We start from the raw sequence: 20,941 nt of genomic DNA, 5'->3' as shown, positions 1-20,941 counted from the left end.
CACATAACATAAAAGATTCCAATTTTAACATAAAAAAGATATGCAAACTGTAGGCAAACCTAATTTAGTAGTATTCTTCATTGTCTAAAAGAAAGTGATTTGGGTCTTTGTCATACATTTTGGGATAAGCGCTTCCTTTTCAATAAAAAAATTCACAAAGAAAGAAAGGTTAGGTGCCAAAAGCACCAAACTCAACACTGGAAGTTTGATATATGGCAACTCGAGCACAGCTCAGTCAGAAACACTGTGTTTTACACGCAGTTTCACAACTGCYTTCTTAAAAACAGAAAATGTCTCTAGTATTTATGAAGATTGAAAAAAGTACCTGAGAGTGTCTCCTAATTTAAGTGATGTGACTTTTAGTTTGTTCAYATTTCTGTCCTTAATTTTTAGATTCCTTTCTCTCCTATAAGACCGGCACGAGGCATTTCCAATTTTAGTCCCAAGGAACTGTTAAATTAGTTGAAGCAGAAAACTAATTGGGGCTCCATATCACCACAGAGATCATCCACCTTTTTTTAACCATTGAGTTCAGATCTTTAAAGGACAGCACAATCACAGAAAAGTGAAATAAACTGTTTACAAGACAAATAACATCAGGCTTTGTTGTCTGTACATAAAGTCAAAACTACCACCAAGCTTGATTTATTAGGGGAGAGAGAAGAGCAAATAAAGCCCTAAAAGCATACTATGAAAAGCAGTCAAAACCACCCCAAGTTTCAAAAGCCTTTAGGCTAATTCAAAATACAACTTTCCAAAGGGAGGGGAAAAACAAAAACAAAAACATAAATAAAGGATGAATGAGTTTATTCTTTGCTACTCATAAAGTTGGTTCTGCACAAACAGGACATGAAGATCTATCTTGCAAATATATCAGACAGAGTGCTCTGTAGTTCTTATAGTTCTTGCAGATTAGAACACAGAAGACGAAAACACTCTCTCAGCAAGGAGTCAGTGTTTGGAAGTGCTTTCCAGTTCCACACTAGGCCATATTAATAAAAAAAAATGCAAGTAAGGGCATATAAAATGTTCTTTCTAGGCAATTTTCTCCAAGCACATGATTTTTCTGGTGCTGACTACTCCAAAAAGAGCYGTTTAATATGGACTGGAGGGAAACMGGCTGCACCAAGTTAAACTGAAGTGTCAAAAGGTTTGGTTCATAGTCAGGCTGACCCTGCATGTAATAAATTCACTTTGTAACACTGCACTATAAAATGTAGCAATGACTATGAAATTAGTGTTACAAAGAAGAAATGGTTCTGAAGAAATACAGAACAGAGATAAAAGGTGGTGCAGGTCTTCACTCACTGGGAATTTTCTTGACTACCCACCACCCTACACGTTAAAGAATGTTTATCCTGCACACAATATTGTAAAGCTGAGAAGAAATTACAAATCCCTGCATATCCAAGGGGTGGTGACCTAGGAAGGAACRTTTTTCCCCTACAGGTTATTATTAATAAAAGGGATATGAAAAAGGGATGCAGGCATGCATTTGATGTCAGTGTGTTTGTGCTATTCTGAAAATCTTACCAACATACATTTAAGAGCAAACAGATGTAAATAAGCCTTGTTCYTCAGAAAGGTCAAGCCTTCAGTGCAGGAAACAGAAAATCTTCAAGCTTATTACTAGAAAATATCTAATCCATTCTTCTGTGAGCAAAGACCACTTCCAAAGTTTCATCCAGTTTGTAACCATGCAATAACAATAGTGCTTTCTTTTGTAAAAGTTATACAAGGAACAGCTTACATCAGATTATGTAATATTTACAAGTTAAGTGTTTTGTGTTCCTGCATCAGAGAAAATCCTGACAACACCAAGCTGAATAAAGCGTGGCAGAAAGATGTAAGGACCTTAARCGTTTCAAGAAATGCACTCATGCATTCAGGGAGTTTCTACACTTTTTCAATTCTGATTTGKACAGTGGAATTCTGTGTTTTAAATAATACAAGAGACTGATCCAGAAGGACACACTCTACGGAGAATTTAGAGCACACTGGAGACTTCAGTTCAGACACTTGATCCCTCTTTCCTAAYAAGCTTACCATCTCTGAATAACTTATTCACACTCATCAGAATTTCTTCGACTGAAAATCAGACATGTACCACTTCAAATTGGTTTTGAACTGCCACTATAAAAATGTATGCTGAACAAGGGTAAACAGGCCAAACAAACAGTCTCCATGTGTTTTTTTATAGTGAACAAACTCCCTAATGCCACTTTTACTAACCTCAGAGCTCCTGAATTTTTCCTATTTGTTCATGTGCCAAACGTTTTTGGCAGAAAACATGAAGCTAGYTCAGATCATGCTATAGAAACAGTCTCTACCATGCATTTCTTTAACAAGCARGTCCTTAGGCTAAGAAGTATCTGGAAGATTCCCCAATACACTATGTGCCAAGGAGAAACAACATCAAAATCACGTATCTTTACAATTAAAAATCATTTACTAGAATCCTAGAAATGCCAAAATATGGCTGCTCTCTTGCCATTTGATTGTGAGTATTCACAGCTTGGGCAAGAACATATTTCAGTCCCAAAACAATGTGTCATGCCTACCCCAGCCAGAAAGGCAAGGCATGAAATCCTCCATACCATCACCTTCAGTGCACATGAGCTTTACCTTGCTGGCCCTGTGTGTACAGCAGCATCCACCAATGCAAGGCCAAAACATAATCCWTCATATCCCACTACTATAGACTGTTTCCAGGGTAACAAATTKGCTTTAATAAAATGTGCATTCAAAATCCAGAAGGGGAAAAAAGTAAATGAAAAGATTTATCAGGCAAACCCGTGCACAGTATTTTCACAGTCAACTGCATGTKTTGGCTTCAAAGACAGCTCATCTCTCAGCTGGAGATTCGAGCTACCCTGTCTTTAAAAGCATCTGATAGCCTTGCACAGTTCTCAAAAGATTTAGTCTTGTTCTTGGAGGGCAAGAGAATATAGTTTCTTTTCCACTCAGTATTTCTAAAATCGTAGCATCATAAACTAGGTCATAAAGTCACAACAAAATGCCCAAGTGCTCTTCCTTACAGTAATTCTAGAACAGTGATKATACCAGTAAAATAATCCCAAGTGCTTGCTGCTGTAGCTGATTTCAGTACTACTTCTGAAACACCAAAGAAAAACACATTATACACTTTAATGTACCTCAGCAAAGCCTCATTTTCTTCTGACAGCTAAAGAAATGATCTACTAACAGTTATTGAAATTAAAGTTCCTATTCTACAGTTAACCTCTCCCCAACTACCCTGTGCTTTATCCATTAAAGAAGAGAGTCCAAAATGCAAAATCTGTCTGTTCATGGTTTGATTTCAAGGTGGCTTTTTTYGATTTATGAACTTCCTTTGCACATGACAGAACACTGAAATCCTCACCGTTTAACTTGGAATACTATACCAGCTACAGACTACTTGRCTAATTTTACAGAATATTACAGTAAGGAAAGTAAAATTTGTGAATCTAAATATACATTTTTTAAACCATATAAATGCTGGTTTAATACTTCTGCAAATACTGACCATTGACTGGCAAAGGGCAGCAAATTCTGCCAACAGGTAGAATACCTGCAGCTGATATCTGCACAATATCTGCAACTGATAATAGCAGTCAATTAATCTGAATGAATTATTCCAGTTCTCTACCTGGCAATTAAAACTGCTAATAAAAATAAGATGGTTTTAAGAGCAATCAACTCTTGACACGTTTCTTGGATTCTTTCCAAAGTGATGCAATAATTTTTGAAGTTATTTTGTGCTTAATACTTACCTCTTTCATCTAAGTTTTATATTCATCTCAATGAAGGAATGCTCATTTTCATTTTTGTTGTAAATATTATTAAATTTATCTTTAAAATAAACTTACTAAATACTGCACATTTCCACAAAGCCACAAAGGCAGTAAAATAGCATTCTTTTTTATAATTATTAAAAACTGTTGCTTTTTGTTCAAGGTAGACAGAGGCAAAAGCAGTAGAATTTCCCTATAATCTTGTTGGTTTTTGGGATTTTTCAAAGGCTACAGTAACAAACATAAGAATTAAGTATTACAACTGGAAATAATCAGACAGAAGCTATCACAAAATGATGTTGCCATCTATATCTAATRCTTCCTTGCATTGAGTGCACAAGACATTGCAAGATCAGAGAACAAAGCTTGTCTTCTTTTAAAGGCACAACATTTGCTGGTATGTAAAACAGGACCAGCCTTCCTGGGTAAGATAAAACCTTCAAATATTGCATCCATGCAGTAGAGACAGAAGACCAAAGAAAAGTCAAGCAGAACAAAGCAATTACCAAGGTGGAATTCTGCCAGCAGAGAGTTTTCCCTTCTGCCCTTCACACAACAATCTATTTGCAACCGAAACTGGATTCTTGATTCCTAAAAAAGAAAAATTAGCAAAAAATGGGAACATCAAAATACTTTTCCTCATAGCMTCGTAGTGTTCATTTTGGCAGTGGAACTCAGCTTCCTTTAATTTCCAAGGTTTGTCAAGTCATTAAGAAACACCTTATCTTTCAATGTAGTAACAACCTTCTTCAGTTTTCCCTTCACATCCTGTCAGCAGTGACAAAACCTTCCAGTCAACACCTCCTCCACATTTTTTTAAAAGAACAAACCATATTGAAATAGGAGGAGTGCTCTCCTATCACTGAAATCTCACATTAAACCTATTGTATTCTAAAGGGCCAAAGACGTTTTTATAAGCACTAATTTTTCAAGCTGGAATTTTCATTTGGATCTATCTGGCCAGAACAGAAATTACATGGCTCAGGCTTAGCTCTCTCTTGCTCTCTCATTTCCTACTTCCTCATGGTTGGAAGAATACATTTTGTAACAAACAAGGCTTGAAACACTTAATTTTACTATTTATTTTAGATTTATATCTACATGAGGAAGCTATTACCACAGTTTGGAACTATTCTAGGATAAAGAACAAAGCTTGAAATCTTGTCAGAAAAGCAATTCAATAGTAACAGCTGAGGCTCTTCATGTACTTAGAATAAAACCTCAACAGTCCCTATTTGGGACTTTATATCTATATTTGTTTTATACTGAAAGCTAAAACTAGACAAAAGAGAGAAACACTTTAGTTCTCATATTAAATAAGTCCCAYATGCAAATAAATGCCTGAGCACAAAAACAAATAAAAAGCCTAATTTAAATGCTTGTAATATTTTTAACAACTGAATTTTATTACTAAACTATCGTTCTACAAATTCATGTGAGCAAACTAAGTCCCACTGTGAATACTGTGTGGCATCACACAATTGTTCTACATCAAAGAATTATCAGTAAATTAATAAGACAATATGTTACACAAAGCAAACTGACACAAGTCAGTATTTCAGGGAGCAGGAATGCCTCTCYCTTTTTTAAAGGAGAAGAATTTACAGTGTGTCCCCCTTCAAAACAGTAACCAAAAAAAAAAAACCCAAAAATTGATTTTTGCACTTAAATCAGTAGTTAGTTTTAAAATACATAGTTAACATACCACTCAGTGCTCCAACTGCTCCAAAATTCAATGACTTTCCATCCATTATACTGGCATCACATTCTATTTCACCCAAAAGGTTTAGGTTAGATCCCAAKCCTGCATTTGTAAAAGGAGAATCCTAAAAATAAGAACAAAACACTGTAAGGCCACATCCACAACAGACTAGATCAAAACCTCTGTAAAACCTATCTGCTGACACTGACCTTTCTGGTCATTTTTCACCCATTTTCTTATTTTAGTAGTTTCATCTTCCACAACAAAAACAAAGGCAATTTGAACAGRGCATCTAAAATTACTATAATGGATAGCTTTCACCTATATAGGACATGATATATCTCAACTGTAATAATGCACTAACATAAAAACCAATYACCCAACTATTTAAGATGATCAATTCTACGCAAGCAAAAACCTTACAATATGAGTGAAATTCTCTCCCTCACCCTAAGTAAATACTTCACTTGGTCCTTAACTCATTGAGTAACATTTAAGTAACATCTTATAATCACAGCATGTTCCACAGTCTACCTTTGAAATTCCTAAGTATGACACTGCAGCAAAACAGAAGTGTCCTTTTTGTGAACATTTTAAGTCCATGACTGCAGGTCCACATGCAGAAASGAGGAACTGGCTTCACTAACAATTCACTTGGTAAAATTTCTATTTGAACATTTGCATAAGGACTGTGGTCTAGAAGGTTCTTGACTAAAATCTAATATTTATGTCATAGAAAGTACGAAACAATATTTTAACAACATCATAAACCTCTCATTTTTTGTTAGCACCTTCTGTGGCTTTTAACAAACCCAAGGTTCTCAAAGTAATTTCGTGTGCTAGAACTAAACGCCATTTTTACCCTTCCATTTCAGAGCAYCCCCACAACTTTACAGCCACAAAATTTCAAATTAGCACAGTTTAGCAGCCTCATTGCCAGCTCAATACAATCCTCTCTTTGTAGATGCAGGCACAAAAGGAATACAGGACAAAGAGAGAGAATAGCCAAATCCAATTTCAGAGTGATAATGCACACTTTCAGTGTTTCCTATGTTTAAATTACAACAGTGTAATAACCTGATGTGACAAAGAACAATGTTTGTCTAGAACACGTGTGGACATGTACCGTAGAAGTATGACACCTAATTTCACTGGTGAGTAATAAAAGCTGAATMAGGAAACAAATTACTGGAAACAGCACAAAGTTCCACCTAATATGTTAAGCAAACTGGTTGGGCTTTGTACATATTAATTTGCARTGATTTAAAGAAACAAAAGAGAGATGGGCACACAGAAATGAAAAATAAATATGTTGTCAGCTTCTATTAAATTTCAAATGAKCAAGCAGTGAGTAAATTCAAAATCTGTTCTGCAAGATGTTGAATCTAATTTACAGAGATACGTAAAGATTTCTCAGTGCTTGAGTCACCAGAACACTAACTTCCTCAAGAATCATGAATATAAGATCCCTGATAAATACGTAATCATGAAACTGGCCTTCATTTTCTGTTTTTTCTTGCTGAAGCAGCACAAGATTTTATCCTGTTATCTCAWCCTATTTTATTCCATACCAAAACACTTCTTCCAATTCACTGTGTATATTCATTTTGTTGCTCATTTTGACAGCTACACCTCATAGCAAATGAGTAAGATTGGAAAGATTTTAGGAAAATGGAACATTTGCAGTTTAGTGCACACAAATAACTTCCCATAGATGGGGGATGGAGGGGAAAAAACATGTTTAAAAAACAGATGATGGTATTGAAAAGGAAGTAGACTCAGAGTAGCTGCTGGCTTAACTGGCTTCATTGCTCCCAAGGCTCTACAAGTACAAAGAAAATTAAGTCAGTGAAGTTTAGAAAAGAAGGGAGCAGACAAGTGGTGGAAGCAATTGAAAGCAAACAGAGAAAGGTACTTGGAAGACACAGTAAAACCAGGAATGCTTAGGATGAACAACGCCTGTCCCCAGTGCTGTCCAAATTCTTTGGCCCTGGGTAATCAGAGTGCAAAGACCTGTGAGTTTGGAGACAAATCTCTAATGCTCTGTTCCAAAAACATTCACTCAATGCATTATACTCAAAAGAAATAGAGAAGAGGAAAAGCTCCACAGATTTGTCRCTGCCATAAAGCAGGGAGAGCTGTTACCTTAAGAGCAGATGTCATGGCCAAATAAAGGGAGGAAGAAGGACCCACCAGAAAAGAAGTCCTGGTAACACTGTCGAGAATCCTTCTGCAGTCAAGACACAAAGATCTCTACCATCTGTCAAAGGTAATAATAAAAGGTAATAATCGAAAATATAGGATAGACAGTGGCACTAGTTCACTTTAGTTCTAAAGATCTGGATGTGCCATATGCTTTGGCATAGCACCTTCACTGGCACAACCTCAAGGATGCACCAAGAGATCATTTACTCAGAGGATCTAAAGACAAAGGGAACACCACCAATTCCTGCCTACAGAACATTTATCAGAATACTACAGAATTTTTTATAAATAGTAACTCCACACCAAATTGCAGACGTCTCTTTGATGGGRTAACTCTCCTATTAGGACTCAGAAGGAATCTTACCAGTACAATCAGTCACAACATGAGTAACTTCTCCAGTAAAAAGAAACAAAGGTCAAATTCCAGGCATCTGTTAAAAATTTCTGTGGAGTTTCACTTAGCTTTAGAATCATATTGCATTCCATTAAGAAGACAGTCTCAGGATTCCCAAGAGGAAGATGGTTTAACTTCACATATCTGAAAAGTGATCTGAAAACAGCTTTAGAAAGACTGGGTGTGAACCCATGGAATTTTTGCTATCTACTGAGTGTCTCTGAGGTGAGATAAAAGCCTTTGAAACAAGGTAGGGGAAAACCGTTATAAAAAATGGAAACAGACATTCACACCTACCTCTATGAATAGGGAAAGACATGAAATACCACACAAATACAATYCCTTTTTGAAAACATGAATCTCTGCAAAGTCTGACCAAAAGATTTCAAAAGTCTGATAAACAAATGGAGGAATATAATGTATTAACATTAAGGTGTATTTTGAAAAGAAAATTCAAAACTTTCAAGGAATGCAGAAACATTAAACCAGAAGCATRAATGCCTTCAAAGGGGGAAGAAAAACTAAGCTAAGTGAATACTCTCAGACAGAAAAAAGCAGCACTGCAAAACCTGACCTTAAAATGAGGAAGAACCCAACCAAAGCATGAGTCCAGAAAAAGGGAGGATAGGAAAAGTGAAAAAGGTATTTTCAGGAATATACTTTTATTTAAAACTACAAGCAGAAATCAGCCTTTGTGTTTCTAAGGAAACTGAAAAAGACAAGTGAGCAAACTAAGCCTGAGCTTTGCACTTTAACAGCAAGCCCTGCTACCATAGAAAAGTAGGAAGAGAAAAAGATAATCAAATGGGTATTCAAAGCGTTTTAACAAAATTTAAGTCAATTAAGCAACGAATACTAGATTTCCTGGCAATTACTCCACRAAGTATCTGTAACTTACCATGTGAACCTGTAGCAAAGGAGGTAAGAGAAAGCTTCAAGACATGAACTGAGAGTTTTGTGTTCCCAGGTTACCCATCTTGGGAAAACTCTCAAGCTTCTAAGRGTATCACTTTTATTTTTAGAATCCTTTTTACTTCAAAATGTATTTATAAGTGTTCTGGCAGCAAATACGGGCATCATTAAGTTTCTAGCTGTGGTTAAAGTTGGAATGCTTGAAGAAGWTACTCAATTCTGTAACATTTCTATCTAAGCAAATAGTTAAAATGTTCTGTTTTCAATGGACATGAAAGAGCATTCCATCCATCTTTGATATAGTTTTGGCCATAGCTTATTTGTTACTTTTAAATCAAATTCAAAGTAAAACAAATTCAAAGTCTACAGGCATTGCTTTTCACATACTGTAATTTAAAAAGTTCTTTTTTTTGTGGGAATTTTGAGACAACAATCAATAKCCTACAAGGATGAGTCACATCCCTTTCAATTACACCAACAAAAACACTTTTAGAGAACACTTTTGTACTTTTGTCACAAATTACCATTAGTCACTCTGCAGCTAAACATCATAGTACTGCTTTTAACTAGAATTAACAACTTCCAGTTTATTACCCATTAAAAGTTCATCTATGGCAACTGCCTTAATACAACAAAGTTGCTTTGCTTGAAAAAGAAGTCTTTGGGACTAAGACCGTGTACTCAAAAGTCATAATTACTAGGAAAAAATAAAAATACCCCAGAAAACAGAGAAAAAATAATACATCAAAAAAAGGGTTCTTTCACTGCAAAATTTCACTGACAAGCACAGAAATACACTGCTTGAGTATAACAACAGGTACAAGACACTGTTTCCATTGATCCTCAACAACATGAAAACAAACTGAGCAATTTCAGYAGCAAGGAGATTGGAACCCAAAATGTGACATCCGACATCAATCATATTAATATCTTCTCGATAAACATCATTTAGCTTACATTCTGCTAGAAGACAGATAAAGGAAAAAGTTATCTATATGCATATTAATAAAGGATTACACTAAACTCAGAAACAATTTGAAATCTTCATCATTCCTTACAACCAGCCTATGTTCTTGTCTTAGTACCTGATTAGTAGACTTCCTTAAGTGCTCTATCATCAAAGAAAAGCTTGAAATTGCACCATTTTCTCACAGCCAGACAGCATGTGCAAAACAGCATGTGTGTTTGCTGAAAACAGCACATTTTAACTGGGTTGTATGGGGTCTCCTTCCCCTCAGAAAAAAAAAAAAAAACCTGCTCAGTAACTCCTTCGTGTTTCAAGAGAAATACAGATATCATACAGTGGCTGACGCCAAGAGTGCAAAAATGAATGGTACTGCAAAAATGTCTTTGTAGAAGCAAASAGAGTAAACAATGAGTCTTATAAAGTACCTTGTCCAGACCATTTTATTACCAAAAGCTGACAGAGGGGTAAAACATACGTTTGTTTCTACACAATGACAGAGGTCTCAAACTGGAAAACATACCTGCCTTAATGACCTCAGGACATACAGCTGATGCTTATGAAGACCAGCACAGTTATCTTAAAAATATTCTGTGTCAGTCTTGTTCCTCTGCAAAAGAAATCCACCTTTTCCTCTAATTAACTATTAGCATTATTATCATATTGACAGAATACCATTTCACTTGAAAGTCACACAGTCCAACAAAGAAAGGCTGTCCTTTCTCTACTTAGAGCCTGAAAAAATAAAACACAGACAGCATACCACAAGCAAAGTGTCAGCTTGCTCATAAAAGATCAAGAGGAACTCTTGTTCCTCAACAAGTCTTTGAAGTGTTGCCTTTTGGATGAGCTAAAATTCTGTGCACAGGAGTTGTGTAATTGAGCGGAACTGAGGAAAAAGATTCATCTTTTGTGAGATTTCCACTAAAAGATATTTGTGCCTTGCAAAGACTACAAGGTTTTGGAATACAGCATTARAAGTTTTAGAGAACTGTAAAAGAGATTAAATATTTCAGATAAACTCATAGCAATGAGTCCTACAAAAACCAAAATACCAAGAAGTTAAAATCAGTATAATTTACAATGAAATCTGTTATAATTGTTGCATACTTTTGTTGTTCTGAATTCATCTGTGTTACAAGGAGACAATAAAACATAGTTTCACATAGATTTTTGTTATCTATTTGCCAAATTCAAATGCTAAAAYACTTTATGCTAAAGCATAAACAAAAAGGAGTGACAGCTCACTAGAGAGACCATCAACATAAATCTTTATTTTTACTCATAAAATCTTCTAATCAACGAGAAAATTATTCTGATTGCTTTGTTGASTTGCCACGTGAAGTTCTTTTTCCAYAGAGCAACAGAAAAACCACCACTACTAAACCAGAGGATGCAGCTCCAGAAATGACAGAGATGTCTGGAGGTGGTGTTCAGAACAAGGTATGAGTAGATACAAACCTTTCCATATTTTGGAAGCTGACAGTCTAAAACTAAGGAGTTTCTCATACCAGATCCAAAAAACTGCCACTGCAAACCACACCATTTTCTAAGTATATATTTGTTTTTTTCCTTAATGTAACTGTATAACTAAGTACTTTCAYCTAAAAGAAGCTCAAACCCCAAACCCCAAATTCTCTATTCCAGTAACAGACAGAAACCCCAATTATTAGATTATATAAATCACTTAATGAATAAATGAAAGCAAATAATTACATTGACTACAGTAGATCCTGAACAAAACAAYATTTTATCTYAAAAATGGGAAAAAGGRRRRRAAAAAGGTTTTGTGCAACAGAACACATAAAAATACTACCTAAGACAACTGCATAACCAGAAAGTGGAATGATGGCAGGCACAACAGTAGCAAAACAGGTAAGGAGAAAAAGGTTTCTGAATGGAATAATTCCAAAAAAGTTTTTAATTTCATCTTAAGGCCACAACTTCTGTTCTACAGCAGCTACTTCAGAGTATTTAAATCTACTAAAGTAAAAGAAAAGTCTCTTGGGGATAACAACAAYATATAAAATATTTACCCCAGGCACAGCTGTAAACAGATCTRTAACTGTTCAGTTAAGCTTCCCAAAATATGTAGCTCAGGAACAYGATAAAAATCACAACCCAAAGTAGGTTTTTATTTTTGTTTTCCACTGAGGAAGGAGCTGACACACAAACCAGTCTCGTGGAGTGAGAGCAGACTCAGTGAGCTTARGGAAGTGCATCGTAAATAATTCCATTAGAGAGATACCCACTGTTATGTGTGAGCTCTACTCAAAGATAACACATGAAAGCATATTTGAACAGCTCAGTGAGACYCACAGGAGTGCTAAAAGCCAGGGCACTTGCCAAATTCCCAGTGTGACTGAAGCCTTGGCCCCCAGTCAGCATGTCTAACACATACTGTAGTATGTACTGACTGCCTGCCTTAMACTCACCCCCATCAAGTACATTAATGAACACTTTCCCAACATATGGGTAAGCAAATCCATTGCTAATCCTCTTGGAATACTACCATAAATTCCAAACCCAGGAAGTTATTTTTACAGCACAACTTACCCTGCCTTCCTTTTTTAACTAATAGAGTTGGAGAGGAAGAAGCAATTCCTGCTAACAGCAGAAGAGGAATACCTGYTTCCATCATTACTGTCACGAGTGATTAGTGGATCTTGCACAATAAYTAAACTGCCTCATTTATATCCCAGAAATGTTTAGCTTTACTCACCTCCACATTACTTCATTGGGACCTTCATTGAAGGCAGATGCTATAAAAATCTCACCACTCCAAAAAGACATCTTTCCAAAGACCTCACAAACAGCTGCTCATCAAGATGTTCTATCTTAATYAGCAAGTACTGTTTTGAAACAAAGCACTACTTGCCCTACTCCTCTGCACATATTTTGTCATAAAAATCAGAACCAGTAGCATTTGTCCCCTCTCTAAGAAGCAGAGCCAGAACAATCTGTCTGTAGCTCAGTAAGTCAGAAATAAAGTTCCTTACAAAGTGCTCTGTAAGTCTTTAATCACACATTTATTCTTGAAGGGTAAAGACTATCTGATAAGGCATACCCGTAAGATGACAACCAAATTGCACCAACCAGAAAACTTTCATTCAGTTTGCATTTTTATRAAGTACTTAAACACATTTACACCAAAATATAGTGGGAAAGCAAAAGATATAACTAGTGTAGCACGAGAACAAGAATCTACTGAGATTTCCTACTTAATAACCTCCTACAGAAAAGCCTGGCAAGATTTACCCAAGGGACATATTTACTACTAGTCAGAAATTCATACCTCTAATTCTATAAGTGCTGCAGTCACTGCATCTGTTGCAAGAGCACCAGCCTGTAGCTTTTCAATTGCCTGTAAAACAGAATTTTTAGCTGATGATTAGGAACTACTATTCTGTGACTAAGCCCCACATTTTTCCTAGTCCTGCATAAAATAAAATCTAAACTAGTTTAAAATGTAAGAGGGAATAAGAACAAGAGGCAATGGAAAAAATCAGTATGAACCATGTGAGAGCAGATCTGAAGATATGATTTTAAAATGACATGACACTGCATTTAGTAGCAGATTTCTGCATGGTCAAATTTATATGAAAGTAACTTCTTATACCTTATGCCTTCAAACACTAAAGGTTTCAGTCAACAAGTTTCAGATTTTCCTTCCAAAAATCAACAAAAATTTCTAATACCATATAAAGCTATTATCATAAAATTGAAGAGAATTTTACAACCTCACATAAAAGCGAATACACATAAATCAGGTAAAATAATGTTAGGTTCAAATCATATGCACACACAACAATGAACTTCTAGAGCCTAGTATTTATTAGATCCATACTGAACAAGACCTTACAGTCAAGCTCTCTCAGGGAACCCCAGAAAACAACTAGRGCTGCATCTGCAGCTGCAAGAAAAACCTGAAATTGTTTGTTCTTCACAGAAGTTATTTATTTTGGCGGCTCAGCTCAAGAGTAGCCACAGAGAATCACAAACTGGACTTGAATTCAACAGCAAATCTCACATAATTAGCTGGAAAATCACTTTCACCAGGGCTTATTAGAGCCATGTTAAGTTTGGATGATTTGTGAGGCCTCTCATTACAAAACTGGATTGGTATTAGTATTGAGCAACAAACTCTAACACAAAGTGATAATTATCAGAGACCAACTCTGAGACTCTTCTAAAAATCCTGCCAAGCTCCCAAGCTCCTTCTCCCTGGAGAAAGCAAAAGACATTAAAAATTTTAGAGAGAGGTCTTCCAGCTACTCATTCAACACTTAATACGGGACTTGCCAGTTCCAAAGCAAAGTTCTTGGAAGAGATGAAAACATATTAGTTTCAATGGAAATTAAAGTCTTGCCATTTCTCCCTTTCCAGCTCTGATTTTTTGATGTTTTGACTTTTTTGTTTTGTTTTTCCTATTTCTACTTCCCTTCCTATTAAGATGGTAAGAGCTACCAAGAAGAAAATAATTCCAGAAACCGCTGAACTCATGGAGCAACCTGAATGCTAGAGTTTAAACAAACTCTGAAAGTGGACACGGATGAAATCAAAATACAGACACCATATTTAGCTCCAGAAACCCTGAAGCAGTGTAAGAAGCTGTAGGAATGCTCCTTGTAGATACCTCTGTGACCTCCTCTTGTCCTCCCACCATTCCTTTGGTGTGTTCTACGTGCCACCACTGATGAGAATGTTGCTGCATCTCATGGCCACGTACTGTCCCATCTCCATACCATGTTAACTGTTTCTGCTGTTTTCCCTCATTTCCCCCTATAAACACATAACCCAAGCAGCTAAACCCAGATACGTCCATTTCTACTGAAGGGACAGTGGTACCAAAGGTAGTTCTTGTGTCCCCAGTACAAGAACATAGAGCTGGTAAGGTGTACCTTCTGGCAGGCTCTTTTGCACACATGCTTGTACTCTTTAGCTTTGGATTCGGAATGATAACCTGCACCTGCAAATGAAGCAAAAGGAAAATATATTATATTACCTGGCAAACTAACAGCCTAGAGTTCACACAGATGGAGTTCACACAGGCAGATCCAGCCCTCCTTATTCTGGATTACATCAGCATTTCCTTTTTRTATCAATGACTGACAACTTTATGCATTCCAACATCAAATCAAACACACTCAGTAAAATACAGGATGAAGAGTATATAACCAAAAGCATAGAGATATAAATCTCAGCATCGATCTCTACCTATAAATACTTTCCAAGAGATTCCAGTTTCACTCATTCTTGGAGGATTTCCAACATAGCTTTTTTCTTAACTGTCCATTACTGGGCAAAACACTCAGTTTTAAGACAAACTCTGATTTTCTTTTTACCACTGATGTACAGGCCCACAATTACCATTCTACTCATCTTCTCATGTTTTTGCTGCATTTTTAGAGCTTGTTACTCCTGATTTAGAACAAGGAGTTCCTTGAAAATCATACGAATTTTCCACCTTTTTTTTTGTATTTTCAGTCTTTATATCTATCCTCCTGTATTGAGTCATTCTGCCCTATTTTGAAACCACTGCCCCTACTTCCATAGCTGAAAAATTCACCAATACCACTATTCAACTTACTGTACTATCAGAAAAACAAGACTGGCACACACATATTTAAAATCCACTTCTGTTTTACCAGGATGAACAAGACCAAAAAAACAGACTTGGAAGAAAAATCTCAAAAGGGTAAAAAGAGTTCTGCAACAAACAGCCCAAGGAAGTTTCAGAAGGTCAGAGCTGGACTGCTCTCACAGACAAATTAGACAACAAACCATCACTAATGAAACAACTGTATTTGATCCTTCCATAGATAAAGAAATAGACTCAAATATTCCCCATTTCATAGGTTACCCAAGCTTGGCAGACAACTGCAAAATACTACATTTTATAACCATTTAAATTTAGGGATTTCCTTTATTAAGGAGAAAAAAAATACCATCCAGAACACCCAAATAGCTAAATTTTTATTAAGAGTTTCCAGTGCAACTTCCAATCAAACACCCAGACTTGCACACAGAGTTAATGTCATCTTATTAACACATCAGTAGTCCAAAGACACTAAAAATTTTTTTTGCTATCTAGTTTGATATCAAAACATGCATTATTTCCATTCCAGTTGTTCTGCTTCCACATCTTACCTGCATGGACAAGCACAAATCCCACTCGTTTCCCTCTTTGGGTTTGCTTTGTTTCGGGCTCTTTGACCACCACTTTTACAGCTGTAACCTGAGATGATTTGGAAGGTAASACTTCTACTGAACTTATCCCCTTCTCCATGATCATACGTTAGGATCACCATCTTCTACTGGACAGGGGCACACTTCCATTCAAAAATAAACTCTGGAGAGAAATCATCCTAAAACCAGATCACATGKATATGTTAGACACTGATTTCAAGAAATTTCACACAAATAACCYCAGAAAGAACTTCTGGAAGAAAAGTTTGAAGTAAAACGTGCCTCTCCAATTGAGGGATTCCAACTTCTGCCTCTTCCCTACGCAACAGCATYAATGAGACAAAATAATCAAAGTTCATGTTGCAAGCTGCAAGCAACCTTTTCACCACAATATAACTTAAACTTAATTGTTAATGGAAGCTTTGCTTTCCATGGTGACCTGTTTTTCAGCAATACAACATATTTCTCCACCCATCCCATCTAACTAGCACATAAGTAATCCTTTAAAATACCGTACCTTTTTCTTTCTTTTGCAGGGAATAGCTGTTTAAGATGATATAATGTAATCCTATTCTTCTATACTGTTTCACCCCATCTCCTTATAATTCTCCACTAATTTGCAGCAGCAAAAGAAAAATATTAATTATTTTTTTAAATGACCAAGTATTTCTAAAACAAAACCAAGTAAGCCTAAAACAGTGCAATAATRTTTGCCTGGGTAAACAGAGCTACCATGATTACTAGTGAACCACAATATGCTTAATTCAAGCTCAAATAATTTAGTACCTCTATTGGTTTTGATAGCTACCCTTCAAATGTTTAAGGAATTTAATGTTCATAGAAAGCTAATGGAAATAGTATTGTCTAGTAAATGAAAGAAAAAAGTAACAATAGGGAATGATACATTTATCAGGAGACACCAAACAAGCTCTCTGTTTTACTACTCCTCTCATCCACACCTTACTACATATTAATCCTGACACAAAACCGTTTGTCTAGTACAGCAGGTAAAATAAAAACATATTCTTCATGTTGAATTACTTCAGGAAGTGAAAAACAAGTAGTGTTAATGCAGGAATGGAGAAAACCTCCATAATATATTAAGATAGGCTATACACTAAGATGAACTTTMAGGTCCCTTCCAACCCAAACCATTCTCAGAYTCTGTACCKCTATACTCCAGTATAATGTCTATCACTCCTACGACCTCAAAAAGGACTTTGTAAYCCAAGAACACTGGAATGTGAACAGAAGTGGAAAAATGAGATGTTTAATGCATAAGACTTAAACCACTAACTTTGCAAATGCTATATGGCTTACTCTGGTAATTAAATACCACTCCATTTAAATGACCTAAACTATGCAAACAACATTTAGCAAGACTCAGCACTGCCACAGAACAAACTGKCTGGTTTGCCATAACTATCCTTTTGACAACAAAAATTAGCACAGCTCTGGAAGACATTATTTACCCTCAATTTTTCTTAAGTGCTGAACATACAGAGTAATCTTCATAGATGTATAAATTTACCATTCAAATTAAATATGAACTTAGAGTTACAATCATATACGTATTGATGCTAAATGAAAAGCCACTACAATACACAGGCTCTRCATAGAGAAAGAGTATTTATGGACTACATCCACTTGTAGCAGTCACTTGTATAAACTTCAGTGCTAAAATTAAAGTACTAATCACTGCATTTACTTCCTTTTTACTAACAGTAGTAAAAAAGGCTCCAGCAACCATTGGTCCTCTGTGCTGCATCTTGTTACATCCCACAGAAAGTCACTTCTGCAACAAGGACACAGCACAGACTTCAGTAAAGTGACRGAGGAGCAAGTGAGGAATTTCAACTCGCACAAGAATGGAAGAAATAGGGTGGTGTCAGGGAAAGTAATGATGATTATTAAATGGCATTTTAAAATGCAGACTGAGATGTCACTTCAAGACTTACTAACAGTTTAAGTGCAGGCTGAAAACCCTAATTAGCCCTTTGCACACAGCTGGATCTCAGGATGTGTTTCTTTCTACCAGGGAACATATACCCAACTTATCTCTCTCGTTTGTTCAGTTTGCAACACTTCCTCCACATCAACTCAATTTTCTCAAACCCCTCCCATCTCAAACTGTACTTTCACATTTCATTCACAAGCCTGCTGTTTCCACTTGCTAAGCTCCCACTGGACTCAACTTTTGCCTTTCAAGCCTCTTCTAGGATTTATCAGCTCTCCCTCCTGGCTGCCATACTTTCACCACTCCCGATTTCATTCCTCCTTGCTATACAGTTCCCTGCTCCACATCTGCACAGCTACAGAAACGGTGCAAGAATACACACCAGCGTGACTGCTGGAGAACAGGATCCTAAATGATTTTACCACAGCATCCAAAGTCCTGACTGCACTGCAAAAGTAACTTTGAATCCTGAACAGGCGCTCGGGGAAACACAAACACACGCACACCCCTCTCGGCCGAGCGCAGAGCCCCSCAGGGAGCGGAGGGGAGCGGAGCAGAGCGGGGACAGCGGCCGCCACTCGCACGCCTCCATGCCGATCCCGGCCGCACGGTGCTCCCGCCGCCCGGCCCGTGACGTCACGCGGGGCAGGGGCCGGTGACGTCACCCGGGGCAGACCCCGGCGGAGACGCGCGAACCGCCCGAACCCGCGCGCGGCCGCCTCCCAGCGCCGTCCGCTCCCGGCCCATTCCTGACCCGCGCAGTCCCGCGGGCAGGACGCGCGGAGACGCCGTGCCCAAGGAGGCGGGAGCGGCGGGTCGGGGCAGCCCCGCGGCGCTGCACTCACCCTGCACGGCCGCCATCCGGCACCGCCCGCCCGCCCGTTGCCTCGGTGAGCACGAGGCGTCCCGCCCCCGCCCCGCGCCCATTGGCGGGGCCGCGCCCCCGGCCGGAAATGGCGCCGCCGCTGATCGGCGTTCCGCGGGGCCAATGGCGCACGGGGCGGGAATGGCGGGGCCTCTCCCGTCCGGCACTCTCCTGACACCGCAACACGGCCTCACAGACGCGACATGTGTCCCAAAGAGGATAGCGGCCTCCGCTGTTTTTACCGTGCGCCCCAGGGCAGTGTACATATATACATATATATATATATATATATATACACACCATATCAATATACATATATGTCATGCCTATGTATAATCATATATCATGCAATGTACATGTATACAAATACACTACGTACCTATATTTCATATCAATATACATATTTATAGCAATATGTAGATATATTCTATCTATGTATATGTATCATACAACATGCAATATAGGCAGATATATTCTATCAATATACATATATRTTATCCAACATGCAATACATCAGCATGCAATGTACATACATATCAATATATATATATATATATCCAATATGCGATATAAATATATTAATATGCAATATAGATATGTATCTTGCCACTGTATATATAACACAGTACAGTACACACTGTATTATATATATAGTGTATACATATGTATTGATGTGCAGTATACATATGTAATATCTACACACGGGACTTCATATAGCTGCCCAAAACTTACTGATTACAAATACATRTATTTCATARTAGACRTGCTAGAAAATTYCCACAATAATCAGATATTTTACATMTTTATCCTTCAGTGAATAYTTGACTAYTGTGTACTGTTAGAGACATACAGTTTTTATTATTTTCTGTCCACTTTGCTGTATAGGTGACACAGTTTTTTGAAGCTGCCTTCTGAGGATCAAGGGCAGCTCTATATGAATCCCATTTTCCTGATACCTTCTCAGATGGTCATTATCATCAGTCCTGGGAACCGGTGATGTATGTGTGAGACCCTTCATTATCCCAGCCCACACTGTCCACCATTCTCAAAGTGCCTCCACACTTSCAGCCCCTGCTCCTCTTCTTCATAGGAACATAAACTTAGTCCAGATGTCCTCGCAGATTTACTCATATTGTAAATTTATTTTAGCTGACACCTCAAATTCTCATTTTCAAAGCTTGACCTTTTAAAACTGAAACTCTAAAGYTTTTATTAGATCAAGACAAGGTTGTTCTGTTTGCAGAATTCACTTAAGAGGTTTGCTTGATCTCTTRCTCAAGCTCCAGCATGAGAAGTGAAAGGATGTATTTTATATAAAAGATTATCCTGACCCCTCTAGATGAAGCAGATTATAACTCCTCAGCTTCATTTTCCTAGAAGTAAGCCCAGCAAGTAGCTGTTACACTGGTTCCTCCAACAGTGGACAGCATCATTCTCTACAAACAAGCTGTCAGAAAATCACCTGCTTCAGCCAAATAAAAAATTTTGCAAATTAAATTTTTATGGTATTTCTCCGACAATTACTTCGTTCACTACTAATAAAAGCTCTCTTTCTTCATAAGATTTTAATAATAGTAAAAAAGCTGTATGAATAATCTTTGAGTATATTTCTCCATTTGCCCAGCAGRTATTGTTTTCTCAGTCAGAGTAAAGTGCTGCCTCCTCGTCCAAGTCYTTCCACRCTCTCYTGTTCCCTCCTCTCTGGAGCGTGTCCCCCCGCAGGCAGCGCTGGCGCAGGTGCCTCAGGTAGCTCTKGATGGAGGCAGAGGGTTCCTTGTGCTCGGCCGTGAGGGGAGAGCGCTCAGCCGGGCAGCAGGACCTCGGCCAAGCTGAGCGTGTACAGACCTTGTCCTGGAACACAGGGCAGGGAGCACGGTGAAAGGGGCACAGGGAACACGGGGCAGGGAGCACGGTGAAAGGGGCACAGGGAACACAGGGCAGGGAGCACGGTGAAAGGGG

The 20,941-nt window shown here is 37.7% G+C and overlaps 1 protein-coding gene across 1 annotated transcript in view; it reads right to left on the bottom strand.

Moving 5' to 3' along the window:
* Positions 1-19,023, bottom strand: part of TASP1 (taspase 1) — a 75,039-nt gene extending 56,016 nt beyond the window's left edge. The window contains 6 exon segments of the mRNA XM_057369015.1: positions 4,301-4,385; positions 5,500-5,620; positions 13,267-13,335; positions 14,873-14,940; positions 16,122-16,339; positions 18,963-19,023. Of these exon segments, the coding sequence (XP_057224998.1) occupies positions 4,301-4,385; positions 5,500-5,620; positions 13,267-13,335; positions 14,873-14,940; positions 16,122-16,266 (488 nt within the window). The 5' untranslated portion in view covers positions 16,267-16,339; positions 18,963-19,023.
* Positions 19,024-20,941: the final 1,918 nt, after the last annotated feature.

This window comes from Malurus melanocephalus, unplaced genomic scaffold (genome assembly GCF_030028575.1).
Source record: "Malurus melanocephalus ecotype Western Australia unplaced genomic scaffold, MMel_1.1 scaffold_101, whole genome shotgun sequence".
NCBI lineage: Eukaryota > Metazoa > Chordata > Aves > Passeriformes > Maluridae > Malurus > Malurus melanocephalus.
Note: the sequence above shows the minus strand (reverse complement) of the source record. Positions and strands in the feature narration are given on the sequence as shown.